Here is a 13628-nt window from a genome sequence, read left to right on the forward strand (position 1 = left end):
ACAAACAAACATGTCTGAGTAAAAGCAGTTCTGATCAAGATGTGATAGTTCGACATAAGTGTATAGGAGTTTCTTGCTTCACACGAGTAAGTCAATCTCCTTTTGGTGAAGTGATGCGTGATGATTTATAAGGGAAACACACTGGAATCATGGGGGGAGCAAAAAGGCTTACAACATGCATAAAGAAAAATACATGTTTACAGGGGGCAGTACTGATTGAGCATAGTGAATCTTGTGAGTAGTGAGAAGCACCACGTTGGAAACACACATAATTTTGAAATTTAATACTTTTCGGCATGAACAATTTTTACATAACAAAAACCTACCTCTCCAAGGTGATAATAATCCAGAGGCATCTGGGACTCAGGATATATTGTTTCCAAATACCAACGAAAACTTTTGCACTTTAATTTCTCTCGTAACTGTTTCCTGTAGGTAATGTCACCCATTTCAGCTTTTTTTGCACCTAAAATGAAGAAAGATGATGAAGACAATTTTTATCTTAATCTAGCATTTATTTTTTCTCACTAATTATGGTTTTCAAAAGAATACATTGAATGTTTTCAAGTATCATTAAGTTTCCTATAAATGATTTTAAACACAAACAAGTTAAAATGATATTGATGTCTGATGGTATTTTCTTGCTATAAATGACAACATTAACAAGAGAAAGGAATCTAGGAGACTGAAATTAAACACATAATGAAATCACTTTAATGCTCAAAAGTTGTCACACGATAAAATATTTTGATATTGTAAATAGCAAGTTATAACTTACAAGATTAGTAAAAAATTAATAATTTAAAAGAGAGAAATAGAGATAATCAAAAAAGTACAGAAACAAGGTGAACCAAAATGAAACGATTATTTTCAAGTCTACAGCCTGGGACTCTTTAAAGAGCAAACAAACTAGGCTGAAAATGGTGTTAACATTATCTTCTCAAGCTATGAATCCCTATTTTCAAGTCTACAGCCTGGGACTCTTTAAAGAGCAAACAAACTAGGCTGAAAATGGTGTTAACATTATCTTCTCAAGCTATGAATCCCTATTTTCAAATCTACAGCCTGGGACTCTTTAAAGAGCAAACAAACTAAGCTGAAAATGGTGTTAACATTATCTTCTCAAGCTATGAATCCCTATTTTGACTACAGTACTAATCAATTTTAGTAACTTACCAGGGTTAATGGCATAGTAAAAATCTTTCCATTCATCCAGCCAAACAGAAGCTAATCGTGCATTATTGTGGTTGACAATTTTACTCGTACCACCAGGGAAAGTATAAGGTGTAGACTTACGGAAAACATGCCCCACATGAGAACATGTGACAATTTCAAGTGTTCCTCCACACATCCAGATCTTGCAATAAAGAACTTGTAATTTTTAAATGGAATGTGTATCTAAACAAAGCTAAGTAAAAATAACACTAACAAATTAATTAACACAATAAACACAAATAAAATTTAAACTTTTTTCTATGCATTTGCATTAATAAAGTATAACCTGAAGAATGAATCTAGATTTTTACTTAAAATATATTTTGAAGAACAGGTTTAGGTTTTCACTCAATAAAATATATCCTGAAAAATGGACATTACGGTTCTCCTACACTGAAAAATGGACATTACAGTTCTCCTACACTGAAAAATGGACATTACGGTTCTCCTACACTGAAAAATGGACATTACGGTTCTCCTACACTGAAAAATGGACATTACGGTTCTCCTATACTGAAAAAATGGACATTACGGTTCTCCTACACTGAAAAATGGACATTACGGTTCTCCTACACTGAAAAATGGACATTACGGTTCTCCTACACTGAAAAATGGACATTACGGTTCTCCTACACTGAAAAATGGACATTACGGTTCTCCTACACTGAAAAATGGACATTACGGTTCTCCTACACTGAAAAATGGACATTACGGTTCTCCTATACTGAAAAATATATTTCTGATAGTTACTTTTATCCTCTCACATAAATAGCTATTTATATACAGTGCTGACCTCTACATGCAAGTTTTTTTATGCATGCCATGAGCATATTATCTCCCCTCAACTGCAACTGACTGATTCAATGAGTCTCTTATGTATATCATTATGCGATAACCCTACCAATAACAATGCAACATACTCTTCTGACACGTGCCCCCCCTTTATTTGGTTTTACAGAACTATTACTTTGAGTTTTGGCAGAAAATGGAAGAATCAGTTTTCAGTAGGGTGGGAAGTGCAAGAGGAGGTAAGCATCTATTGAAAATATATTTTCAGTACAAGAAGATTATAATTTTTGATACAGTATGTTGCCTCCCCATGCAGCCTAGAACACCCATGTTAAATAAGTGCAGATTAACATGTTAACAACATACATTTATCCATCAGAAAATGCATTTCATTTCTGTCCATCACTAGCAAACACTCAAACTGCTCATCAGAAACCTTAATTTAAATATACAAGGCTTACCTCCATCCACTGATAAAATATAGATGTCAAGACACATACAATATGTCTAACAACATACTACAGAAGATCCAAATATAACAAAATAAAATAGTAAGAGCAGCTAACCAACTACCAACACACACACCAGGAAACTATGTACACAAAAACAGTAAACTACCCACCCACAGAAATATCATACAAATATTACTTGAAAGAAAAACACAAAAACTAACTGCGTCATTATGTAAATTGGTCAGCGTCATTATGTAAATTGGTCAGTGTCATTATGTAAATTGGTCAGCGTCATTATGTAAATTGGTCAGCGTCATTATGTAAATTGGTCAGTGTCATTATGTAAATTGGTCAGCGTCATTATGTAAATTGGTCAGCGTCATTATGTAAATTGGTCAGCGTCATTATGTAAATTGGTCAGCGCTCCTCCAAAATACATCTCACCATATAACACATTTCAACAATTACAAACCACTCAACAAAATACATAATTATAAATAAAGTGAATATATGTTTATATTTATACGTATTTCTTTTCAGATTCGGGCACAGGACACGTAAATCTTTGGGCGTCTGTCCTGTGAAAGTGGGTTTTCTCGGAGCACTCCCATTTCCCTCCACATCCAAATCTCAGACATTGGATCTTTAGATCCCAGCCAAGAATGTTGATGTCTCGTTGGCTTTTCGGACTACGGGCTCTGGCCTGGCCTACTTCCCTAGTGCCGCCTTTGTCTCACTTCCCTTTCTCACTCGTCATTTCCATAATGCCCCACACCTCACTTCATCACCTTAAACAAGTCAAATCAAATTACAAGAAAACTTCCACGTAAAAGTAAATAATCCACCATAAGTGGGGTCAAAGAGGAACCACAATGTTCCTGACCACCCCTATTGGAGAGAGAATTCCTTAGACTTTGACACAGAAGTGGAGGGAATGGTATGAGGGAAAGAAAGAAGCATCCTTCAAAAGTGTCCAAAGGACAATCCTGAAGATGACATAGATTCTAAAAATCTGTTGTAAGAGCCCACACTACTTCTAAACTTTGCCCATTACAGAAAGATGTTGCATAAATGGGTGGTAAAACAGAAGAGAACATCGAAAAGGAAGATAACTCTGGCCAAATAGTGATCCTAACCATATACTATTTGTGAAACTCAATCCCAGAAGATATAAAAGTGGGTAAAATGAAAAAGATGCGAACTTAGGGTAGACAAGACGGACCACACATGGCAAGTCAAGTACACCCTAAGCCCACCTGTTACGAACCAAGATCCACATGTGTGGTAGGATGAAGATCATACCATTGTTAAGTCAATTATAATCCAAAGACCTGCCTACTGAAAACCAACATCCAAGTGGGAGTAGGAAAGAGAATCATCGTGAAGGCAAATCAACATCCAAAACACTATCATCTGACGGAGGTAGGTAAAAGGATCATATACCATCTGACTCAAGTTCAAAAGACTTGGAGAAATCTAGTAGTCATATTTTTTAATGAAGTAATTTTAATAAATTAATATAAAGAGTTTATTCATGAATATGTTGAGTATTTGTTTGAATAACTTATGTCAAAAGTAATTGTCATGTTAAGGTTAAGAATATTTTTCTTCCTCTCAATATAAAATTTCCTTTGTGTGATTGCTAAAACCTCCTGAATACATTTCAAACGTTTTTCTCAATAAAACTATATATTTTTCTATTATTTTCTCTATCCTATCTCAAAACAGAATCAATCTGGCTGACCTTGTAGCCACCAAAAAAAAAGTCAAAATAAATCTAAATTATCCTTTTCATTACTTCTAGAATATTATTAATCTATTTACATCTGAGCAATTATAATGTACATCATTTGGAACAGCTGCAGCTCGCAAGCATGCCTCATGAAACATTTTTATTATTTATTTTTACCTTATCTAATCTTGACAAACCTAAAAAGATCTCTATTTTTTATTTTAGTTACTTTTATAATAAATAAAAAAACAAGAAATGAGTTATATAAACATTTTTATTGTTGTTGATTGTTGGTGAAACTAAGTCTTTAATTTTTTTAAATAATCGTAATAATGCACTAAATTTTTATTTATTTAAATAATGCACTAAAGAACACAGACTAATATCATGCAAAGAGCAGATAATTTCCTTCAAGAAAAAAACTTTCTGGCTTTCTAAGAACCATTACAAATTCATCCAAGCAAGCCATTATGATTCCCATGGGAACCAAATTTGTATTATAATTGAAATTGATGTTTATCTGTTCAGAACACAACGTAATGCAATACATTATTTGATAAATGAAAACCTCAACTTTCTATTGGTTATAGAAAATATATAATTGAATGTAAGAACTACTAACATATCTTCAAAGAGAAGATGCGTATCCCAGGAAGGGACACTCTTTCAAGGGGTGGTGGAAAAACAAAGACAAGATGCCAAGAGAATATATGTTGCACGTGTCATTCTATGGAAAATTCAGGATTTCTTTTTAATATTTCCTTGTAAATTCAAAAAATTAAAACTTGTATTAAAATATCGATAATTAGTTAAGATATTATGCTATACTAATTGGTATAGCATTAACAAAATGTAGTTTAATATGATTTTGAATGTGTTTTCTGAGAGGAAAGGCACGTCAGGCAATTTGTCATGTCCACCCCTGATTTTAGTGTTGGAAATCCACAGACTTATTGCTGTCCCAGCGAGGGACTTGAATGTAAAACACTAAAACCTTGTGTCACAAGTAATGAAGGATATTTGATGTCACAAGTAGTAACGGATATCCAAGGCTAGAAGGTTAATATGATTGATCCAGGAACCTGACATCCTGTAATATAAACCACCTCCCTCAAAAGTGAACTTGGCTGGAACCACCTAAGCATAACATCATCCTCAGAAAAATAAAAATGGAAGGAAGGGGAAGAATGTTAACAATCCATCATCACTCACAACAGTGATGGAGTACGAATATAGACATCTGTGCAAAGATTTGATTGGTTTTACTATCAATCCAAAACCCCGCCACTAGGAACTGACGTCTACATGGGACAAGGGATCCCAATCAAAGGGGTGAACTGCAATTTTGACAACTCATTTTCATTTGTGTATCATATTGAAGGATATTGTGTCATCTACACCAACCCAAGACCACCATCCTACTTTCAAATGAGTAGTTTTTATAATAATTTCTACACTTTGTGTTTCATTAACTCATTTAAGAAGTTGTCTCCACAATCCACTACCCAAGCTTCCTGGAATGTGGTAGGGACTCTCAAACTCCACTAGAAAAATGTGTAGAGAAAAGTTCAGTGGAACAACAACACCCAAAACAATCAGTGATGACGAGAAACCCACTTGTTGAGAAAATTTATATGCAAAAACGGCTCGTTTGGGCTGAGAAAACACTTTTACATAGAAGAATCGAACAGCGTTTGACCTTCTTGGTCATCGTCAGGTTCATGACCGAAGATGTCAAAGTGTTTTCAGCCCAAACGAGCCGTTTTTGCATATAAACACCCAAAACAGTGCAATGGGTGACCAAAAAACCCTAATTTTAAAAGCAGACCATATTGATTTATTCAATACAAGGCATAGTAGGGATGCCTAACCAGGAGCAAATACAGTAACGGACGAGAAAATTTATGAAGTAACTCTGTGGTGAGGATAGACCTACAAGTGATATTCTGGAACAGCCCATCTCTGCAGTTTTCATTATGTTTGGTTTGTCTGTTATGTGGCCACAGAATTACAACATGCAAGTCAATACAGCCCTACTGTGCAGATTTGGTTATTTAAATAATTCCTAACCAGGCACTAGTTGCTACAGAGTAGGATCTAGTAAGAAAGAGTAAAATGTCCCTGAAAAAGAAGAGATATATATATATATATATATATATACAAAATGGTAATTTATCCAATCACAGCCTCACGAAGAAGTGAATGGTGGTAACAGGCTGACAACAGTACCCCGATAAGGAAGAAATAGCTACTCGGAGCAGAGGCTGGGAGATGAATATAGTCCCAGTGCTCAACAGACAAAGTACTTCCAACTGATAGCAGGCTAGACATGCCAAGAAAAAGAAAGGTGCACAATAGGAGTGAAGTTACAGGGAAGTAGAGATGGAAAGGAGGAGACCAGAAAGAACATGAAGCGAAGAAAAAATAGGTTTCCCATGAAAATCCCTAAATATAAGTGGAACACTGAAGAAAACAGATGGAAGGTAAATATTAACTGTAGGAATATCAACAGGGTAAAATGAACCTAAGAAAGATCCTAGGTAGAGGATGAAATCTGCCAGATGGTAAGATAGGGTAAAAAGAATTAATGCTCACATAGGGGGAAGCTGGCGAGTGCCTAATCTCAAAAGAGATGAGAAATGGAATATACAGAAACAAAATTAATGGTAAGACGTACAAGTTAAACATAATTAAGGGCAAGAAATATAAAGTATGCAAAATAAATGGTAAGATGTACAAGTTAAACATAATTAAGAGAAAGAAATATAAAGTATACAAAATAAATGGTAAAAAGTACAAGTTAAACAAAATTAAGGGCAAAAAATATAAAGTATACAAAATAAATGGTAAGACGTACAAACTGTAAAGAAAGGCAAAAATTATAAGAAATTGTGTAATGAAATAATCAAGTGGATGTGTTGAAGAAAAGATAACTCAGGCCTGCAAATTTAAATTTCATAAAGTTGTTTTGGTTTTCATAAAAGTTTCGATTATTAAGTTATGTAGAATTTAAAAATATTCATTTTGTTCTATTATGTAAAGATTTTTACAAACTGGCAAGAAGAAACCGTACTTAGATCAAATTATTATTTCGTTTACCACAACCAATATTTTTTTATTATTATGTTTAGGTTCTAGAATGATCAATAAGACTCATGTTGTGATTGGTCAACATTTTATGCCTGACAAGTAGTGACCCAATTTGAAAAAAATGGTTTACTTATGTAAAAGTATATATGACAGTTTGTGAAAATATATACACAATGGAGAAAAATAGATATCATTTTCAGAATCAGTGTACAGGTAGTACTGTAGAACATGTAAAAATTGCAAGACAATGAAACTATTGCACATCTGTGTAATTAGCTGAAATATCAATGAACCCTGAAGTAGAACCACAGGTAAACCAAAAATAACAGACTTATTAAGCCTAATTATCATTTAACCCTGAAGTAGAACTACAGATAAGCCACAAATAAACACCTACAAAGCCTAATTGAACGATATATAATAAAGAACATTACTAAGCTCTAGAAGGAAAACTGACCACTAAAGTTAAGGAAATTTACAGTAACCTATGTACGAGATTTGACGTATGGAAGAAAAAAAAATAGAGTCAAATAAATGGTAATCCTAAAATAACAAACATCACAGTAAACCTAAGTAAATGGTTTTGTAGAAAAATACAACTAAGACAAATGGCTAACCTAATTTTGATTATGAATATTAACCAATCTAATGAAACTTAATGTTATGTAACCTAAATAATGACAGATAATAATATTAATAATGAAAGTTTACAAAAACCATAACAGCATAACAATCTTATCTTTCCAAAGTCAGTGGACTTCATTTCAAATTTGTGGGCCCTCAACACTCAAGGGGAGATCTAATGAAAGTTAGTTCACTGGGTAATCCATCTTACAATAAAGTATATCTAGAAAACATTCCTGGAGAATACCATGTAAGTATGTTAATAGAACATACAATCTCCAAAGTGGTAATTGGAATTCATAATGTAAAATGAATAACCAAACACAACTGTGTCAACAGAAATGAAAAAACAATTTTGTTATGAAGTAACAAGTTCCATATCTGGGTAGATATATAAAATAATTCCACTTAAGAATAATTGAAGTTACAAATAATCACTACTGCATAATAAAGAGTAAACATGTTGAGAGAAATTAATACAAAGAAATGGAAAAACTTGAAGATTTCAGAACATGGGGCTGCCCAACGAGAAATGATACTTTGGAATAGGAGGAGGTACATTAAAAGTGTATGTTACATGATTTGATTAAAGACTTGTTGAAATTAATCAATTCCAAATGAAGGAACATAAAAGTGTATGTTACATGATTTGATTAAAGACTTGTTGAAATTAATCAATTCCAAATGAAGGAACATAAAAGTGTATGTTACATGATTTGATTAAAGACTTGTTGAAATTAATCAATTCCAAATGAAGGAACATAAAAGGATTGTGGCATGTGTAAAGAGTTTTAAACATAGAGGGCAGCACCAAATTAGAACAGCTATTTATGTGAGAGGAGGTAATGTACTGTATCAGAAGTAGGTTCTCTCTCAATAAAATATACCCTGAAGGAAACTTCTCAGTTTTTCATCAACTATAACATACCCTGAAGGACAGCTCCAGGTTTTCACCTCCCCAGATATCCATTCCTTCATCATACTTTCCTAGATACTCAAAATAGTCTCTGTCTATGGAAAACAATCCTCCAGCCATTGTTGGAGTCCTAAAAACAAAATAAAAACTTTGTAAATATGTGATTTAACAAATTTTAAGAACATTTGACAATTAGTAACAAGATTATAAAAGTTTCATAAAGACTGTACATTAATGAAGTCATTGTAACACTGTTTCCTTCTAGTGAAAACAGCTTTCTCTCAGTGAACTCCTGCATCCTCTGTTTAGAAAGCAACAGTCTCATCACCATGGGAGGAAACAAAATGCTCTTTTCTCAAAAGAATATCACAGAACCTTAAATTTAAAACATACTGCCTTCACGTTTCTTCAAATTACCAATAAACTACAAACAGCTGAGTCTTGAAATATTTAGTAAATAGAGTAAATTAATTGTAAAAACCCTCAGTTTCAGATACTGTTTGAAACTAAGTTTGTATTTTTGTAAATAACTTTACACTTCAAACTATTGTAAATTATGCACAAATTTTGATTATAATACAACAAAAATTCCATTAAGACTGAAAAAGTCTAGAATACAAAGTTAAACAGTGGGTAAAACCTAATTTAAACTTAATGTGAAGACCTCTGAATAAATAACCATGAAAATAATGTGAAGGACATAAAGTGAATTTTTGGAGGAAGGAAACTTGTTGAATACAGAATTAGAACACATAAATCCATTTAAAACATGTACAATACCCCAAAAAATCCCTTTAGAGCATCCACAATACATAACATCAGTTTAAAACATCAGTGATGTCGAGAAACCCACTTGTTGAGAAATTTATATGCAAAAACGGCTCGTTTGGGTTGAGAAAATATTTTACATAGAAGAGCAAACAACGTTTCGACCTTCTTCGGTCATCGTCAGGTTCACAAAGAAAGAGGTAACTGACCGGAAGCTGACCACATGTTTGAAAGGGGTTGTGTAACTGTGTGTCGAAATGTAGAGGGCGGTATTAGATGTTTGAATAAAAATTTTATTTATTTTATTATATTAATATAGGTATAAAGGCATTCCTTTATATTGGTTTATTTTGTGTAAGTTGTTGTATAAGTAAGGCTTCTTTAATTTTGCGTTTATGTTTATTTCTTTATTTAGTATTTGAGTGTTTTCTATGGTTATGTTGTGTTTATTTGACTTGCAGTGTTCGGAAAACGTGTGAAGGTGACTTTTTATGTTCTTTGAATCTGGTTTCCATTTTTCTACTTGTTTCTCCAATATAGAAGTCGTGGCAGTTTTCACATTGTATTTTATAAATAATGTTGGTGTGGTGTTTGTCAGTGTAGTTTTTACATAGTATAGACCTCAGTTTTGTGCCGGGTTTTTGAATAAATTTGGTGTTAACTGGAATGTCATATTTTGTTACTAATTTTTGCCAAATGTTGGTTATTTGTTTGCTGATGTCAGGAATATATGGCATACAGCAGTATATGGTTTCGTGGTTTTTTGATTCGTGAGCTGTATTTACTTTAGTTGGTTGATTTTGCTTTCTGTGTAGGTGTATGGTTATGTTTTCTACGGTTTGTGGAGGAAACTTATTGATGTTGATGAAGTATTGTTTTATTTAATCTAATTCATCATTAATTTTACCTGGTAAGCATAGTTTTATGGCTGTGTTTATTTGGTTTCTTAGTATGTTGAGTTTTTGTTTTGTTTCATGTGCTGAGTCCCAAGGAATGTATAGTCCAGTATGGGTGATTTTTCGGTGGATTTCTGTTTTGAATTGTGTGTCAGTTCTTGTAATTTTGAGGTTAAGAAATGATATTTGATTGCTTTCTTCCTGTTCACATGTGAAGTTAATGTTGGGATGTATAGAGTTAATGTGATTGAAAAAATTAAGTATGTGTTCTGTAGATTTGAATCCCGCAACCGTGTCATCTACATATCTGTACCAGTATAGTGGTGGATGTAATGCTGTGTTAATTGCTTATGTTTCAACTTGTGTCATAAAAATATTGGCTAGGACTGGTGATACTGGGTTGCCCATGCTTAGGCCATTTGTTTGTATATAGTTTTGGTTGTTGAACATGAAGTTTGTCTTTATCATGGTGAATTCTATGAGGGTTGCTAACTGGTTACTGGGAATTTCTATAGTTGGGTTAGGGTCTCGGATATAGAGTTCTAAGGCAATCTTGCAGGCTTCAGTGGTTGGAACTTCTGTAAAGAGGGATATAACATCGAAACTGGCCATTAAGGCTTTATGATTAAGTTGATTTAGATTAGACTTGAAATTAAAAGAGTCTTTGATGAATGAGCTGGCTGATGTTACATATTTGGAGAATGCCCATGCTATGTATTTACCAAGATTGTAATTAAACGATTCATATGTGGACATTATTGGTCGTAATGGACAATCTGGTTTATGAGGTTTGGGGATGCCGTATATTTGCGGTGTTGGAATACTTTATTCCTACCTACGTAAAACCGACTCACGTACACCTAATAAAATTATATATTCAAACATCTAATACCGCCCTCTACATTTTGACACACAGTTACACAACCCCTTTCAAACATGTGGTCAGCTTCCGGTCAGTTACCTCTTTCTTTGTGAACCTGACGATGACCGAAGAAGGTCGAAACGTTGTTCGCTCTTCTATGTAAAATATTTTCTCAACCCAAACGAGCCGTTTTTGCATATAAAGTTTAAAACATCATTTTCAAACACAAACAATATTTTAAAACATCCATTTAAGATATGCAAAAACCACAAAAACATCATTCAAAAATATGTACAATACCCATAAATAAAAACCCCGAGTTTCAGATATTGTTTGAAACTAAATTTATATTTTTGCAAATAACTAGATTAAACAGTTTGTCATTAAACCCTGTACAATACACAAAATACATCATTTTAAAACATGTACAATATACAATAGCATCATACATAACAACATCCATTACAGACATTTACGTAAAAAAAAAATACATTTAAAACTTAAGCTTTTGTAACACATGGAAACATCCATCTACCGAAGAGGCAGTGTTCTGTCTCCCTTTCGACGATCTACTTCTCGCTGAGGAACTCTGTACCAGCGAAAATTGAGCCTCCAATTAAAACCACCCCATGTCATGTCTGATGCTGAGATGTACTCAAATGTTTCATCACTAATAACATCAATTATTGGACAAACCACTCGATTCCTGTTTGAAATAACTACATTTTAGTGAAATAAGCTAATAAAGAACAAATTCTAATTATCTCCTCAAACCACTATACTAAAACACTTCTACCTGTTTCCATTTACTCAATGTTTCTGAAACAAATTATTCATAATAAACATGGAGTTCTCGCATATTAAGTTTCTTTCAACTATTGGTATTTTATCTAAATATTAACAAGTATTCTAATGTTTTTTTATTTATGTTTAATTAACACTGATTTTCAGTTCTGTTATTCATCAGCTTTACAGATGAAAACTGAAAATATTAAAGTTAAATATTAGGTATTTAAATTATTCAAAAACTACACTTTTCAGTATTCTGAAAACACTTTGATAACAGTCTGGTTTCTTTACCAAAGTTATTAAAACAGACATTTCCAGAAGGTAATACAAAAAAGTATTTTTATCTATGAAAGAAAAAGGTTTGGAGATTAACCTACTTGTCTTCAGCAATTCTAGCCAACAGAGGGACTAACCAGCCCTCTGTACACTCACAGTGGGCATCCAGGAAAGTGATAATTTGACCTTTGGTCTCAGCTGCCCCTTGAAGTCTTGCTCTGATCAGTCCTGACCTTTTTCCTGTTCTAAGAACCTAAAAAAAAATTTGAGACTGAAAACTAACTAAGAGAAAGGATGTTATTTCATTTGCTTCTTGTAACAATTAAACTCACTGTGGTGACCACACACTTACAAAAACTAAAGGTTTGGGTAAAACTTTCAATTTTACTTTTTGTTTCATAATAATTAAAATTATCAAAATCAGTTTGATAATTATTATTCCAACTCTACAAGTCTCATGTGAGAATAACTTAATAGTAACCAGTCAATGAGTCCAATGATTTGATAATTATTATTCCAACCCTACAAGTCTCATGTGAGAATAACTTAACAGTAATCAGTCAATGAGTCCAATGATTTGATAATTATTATTCCAACCCTACAAGTCTCATGTGAGAATAACTTAACAGTAACCAGTCAATGAGTCCAATGATTTATCCTACGAAAGATAAATATACCAAGAAAGACTATTCTCACACATTTTATTTTTAGGCCTACGAAAGATAAATATACCAAGAAAGACTATTCTCACACATTTTATTATTAGGCCTACTAAAGATAAATATACCAAGAAAGACTATTCTCACACATTTTATTATTAGGCCTTCTAAAGATAAGACATGTAGAAATATTATTATTATTATTATACACCTAATTACTAGACCTACTAAACAAATAAAAAGAAAGACTTTTTACAAACTTATACACTAAAAATAAAATGTAAGACCATACTTATACACCTAATAAACAAGCCTACTAAATATAATTATACCAAAAGACTTTTTACACTTAAATCATTATAATAAAATAAAACAAAAGCAAATAAATGTTTCATAACATGTTTAAAAAACTGCATGAAACTTGAAACAGTATGAAAAGTGTAAGAATTATAAATTTTGTCAAAGGAAAAAGAAAAGATTAAATGCATTCCTAACAAAACAGCTTCAATGGATACTAAATAATATTCCTAAATCATGTAATAAATATCACTGACCCTAAA

General features: G+C 32.8%; 1 protein-coding gene across 4 annotated transcripts in view; it reads right to left on the minus strand.

Annotated features, from left to right (window-relative positions):
- LOC143234685 (polypeptide N-acetylgalactosaminyltransferase 13-like) overlaps positions 1-13628 on the minus strand; it is a 47051-nt gene that overhangs the window by 8325 nt on the left and 25098 nt on the right. For all 4 annotated transcript variants that reach the window (XM_076472242.1, XM_076472244.1, XM_076472245.1 and 1 more), the window contains 5 exons: positions 12511-12662; positions 11880-12050; positions 8831-8948; positions 1177-1357; positions 327-466 (listed from right to left, as the gene is read on the minus strand). In XM_076472242.1, the coding sequence (XP_076328357.1) occupies positions 327-466; positions 1177-1357; positions 8831-8948; positions 11880-12050; positions 12511-12662 (762 nt within the window). The remainder of the gene's footprint in view (positions 1-326; positions 467-1176; positions 1358-8830; positions 8949-11879; positions 12051-12510; positions 12663-13628) is intronic.

Source organism: Tachypleus tridentatus, chromosome 12, assembly GCF_004210375.1.
Source record: "Tachypleus tridentatus isolate NWPU-2018 chromosome 12, ASM421037v1, whole genome shotgun sequence".
Taxonomy (NCBI): Eukaryota; Metazoa; Arthropoda; class Merostomata; order Xiphosura; family Limulidae; genus Tachypleus; species Tachypleus tridentatus.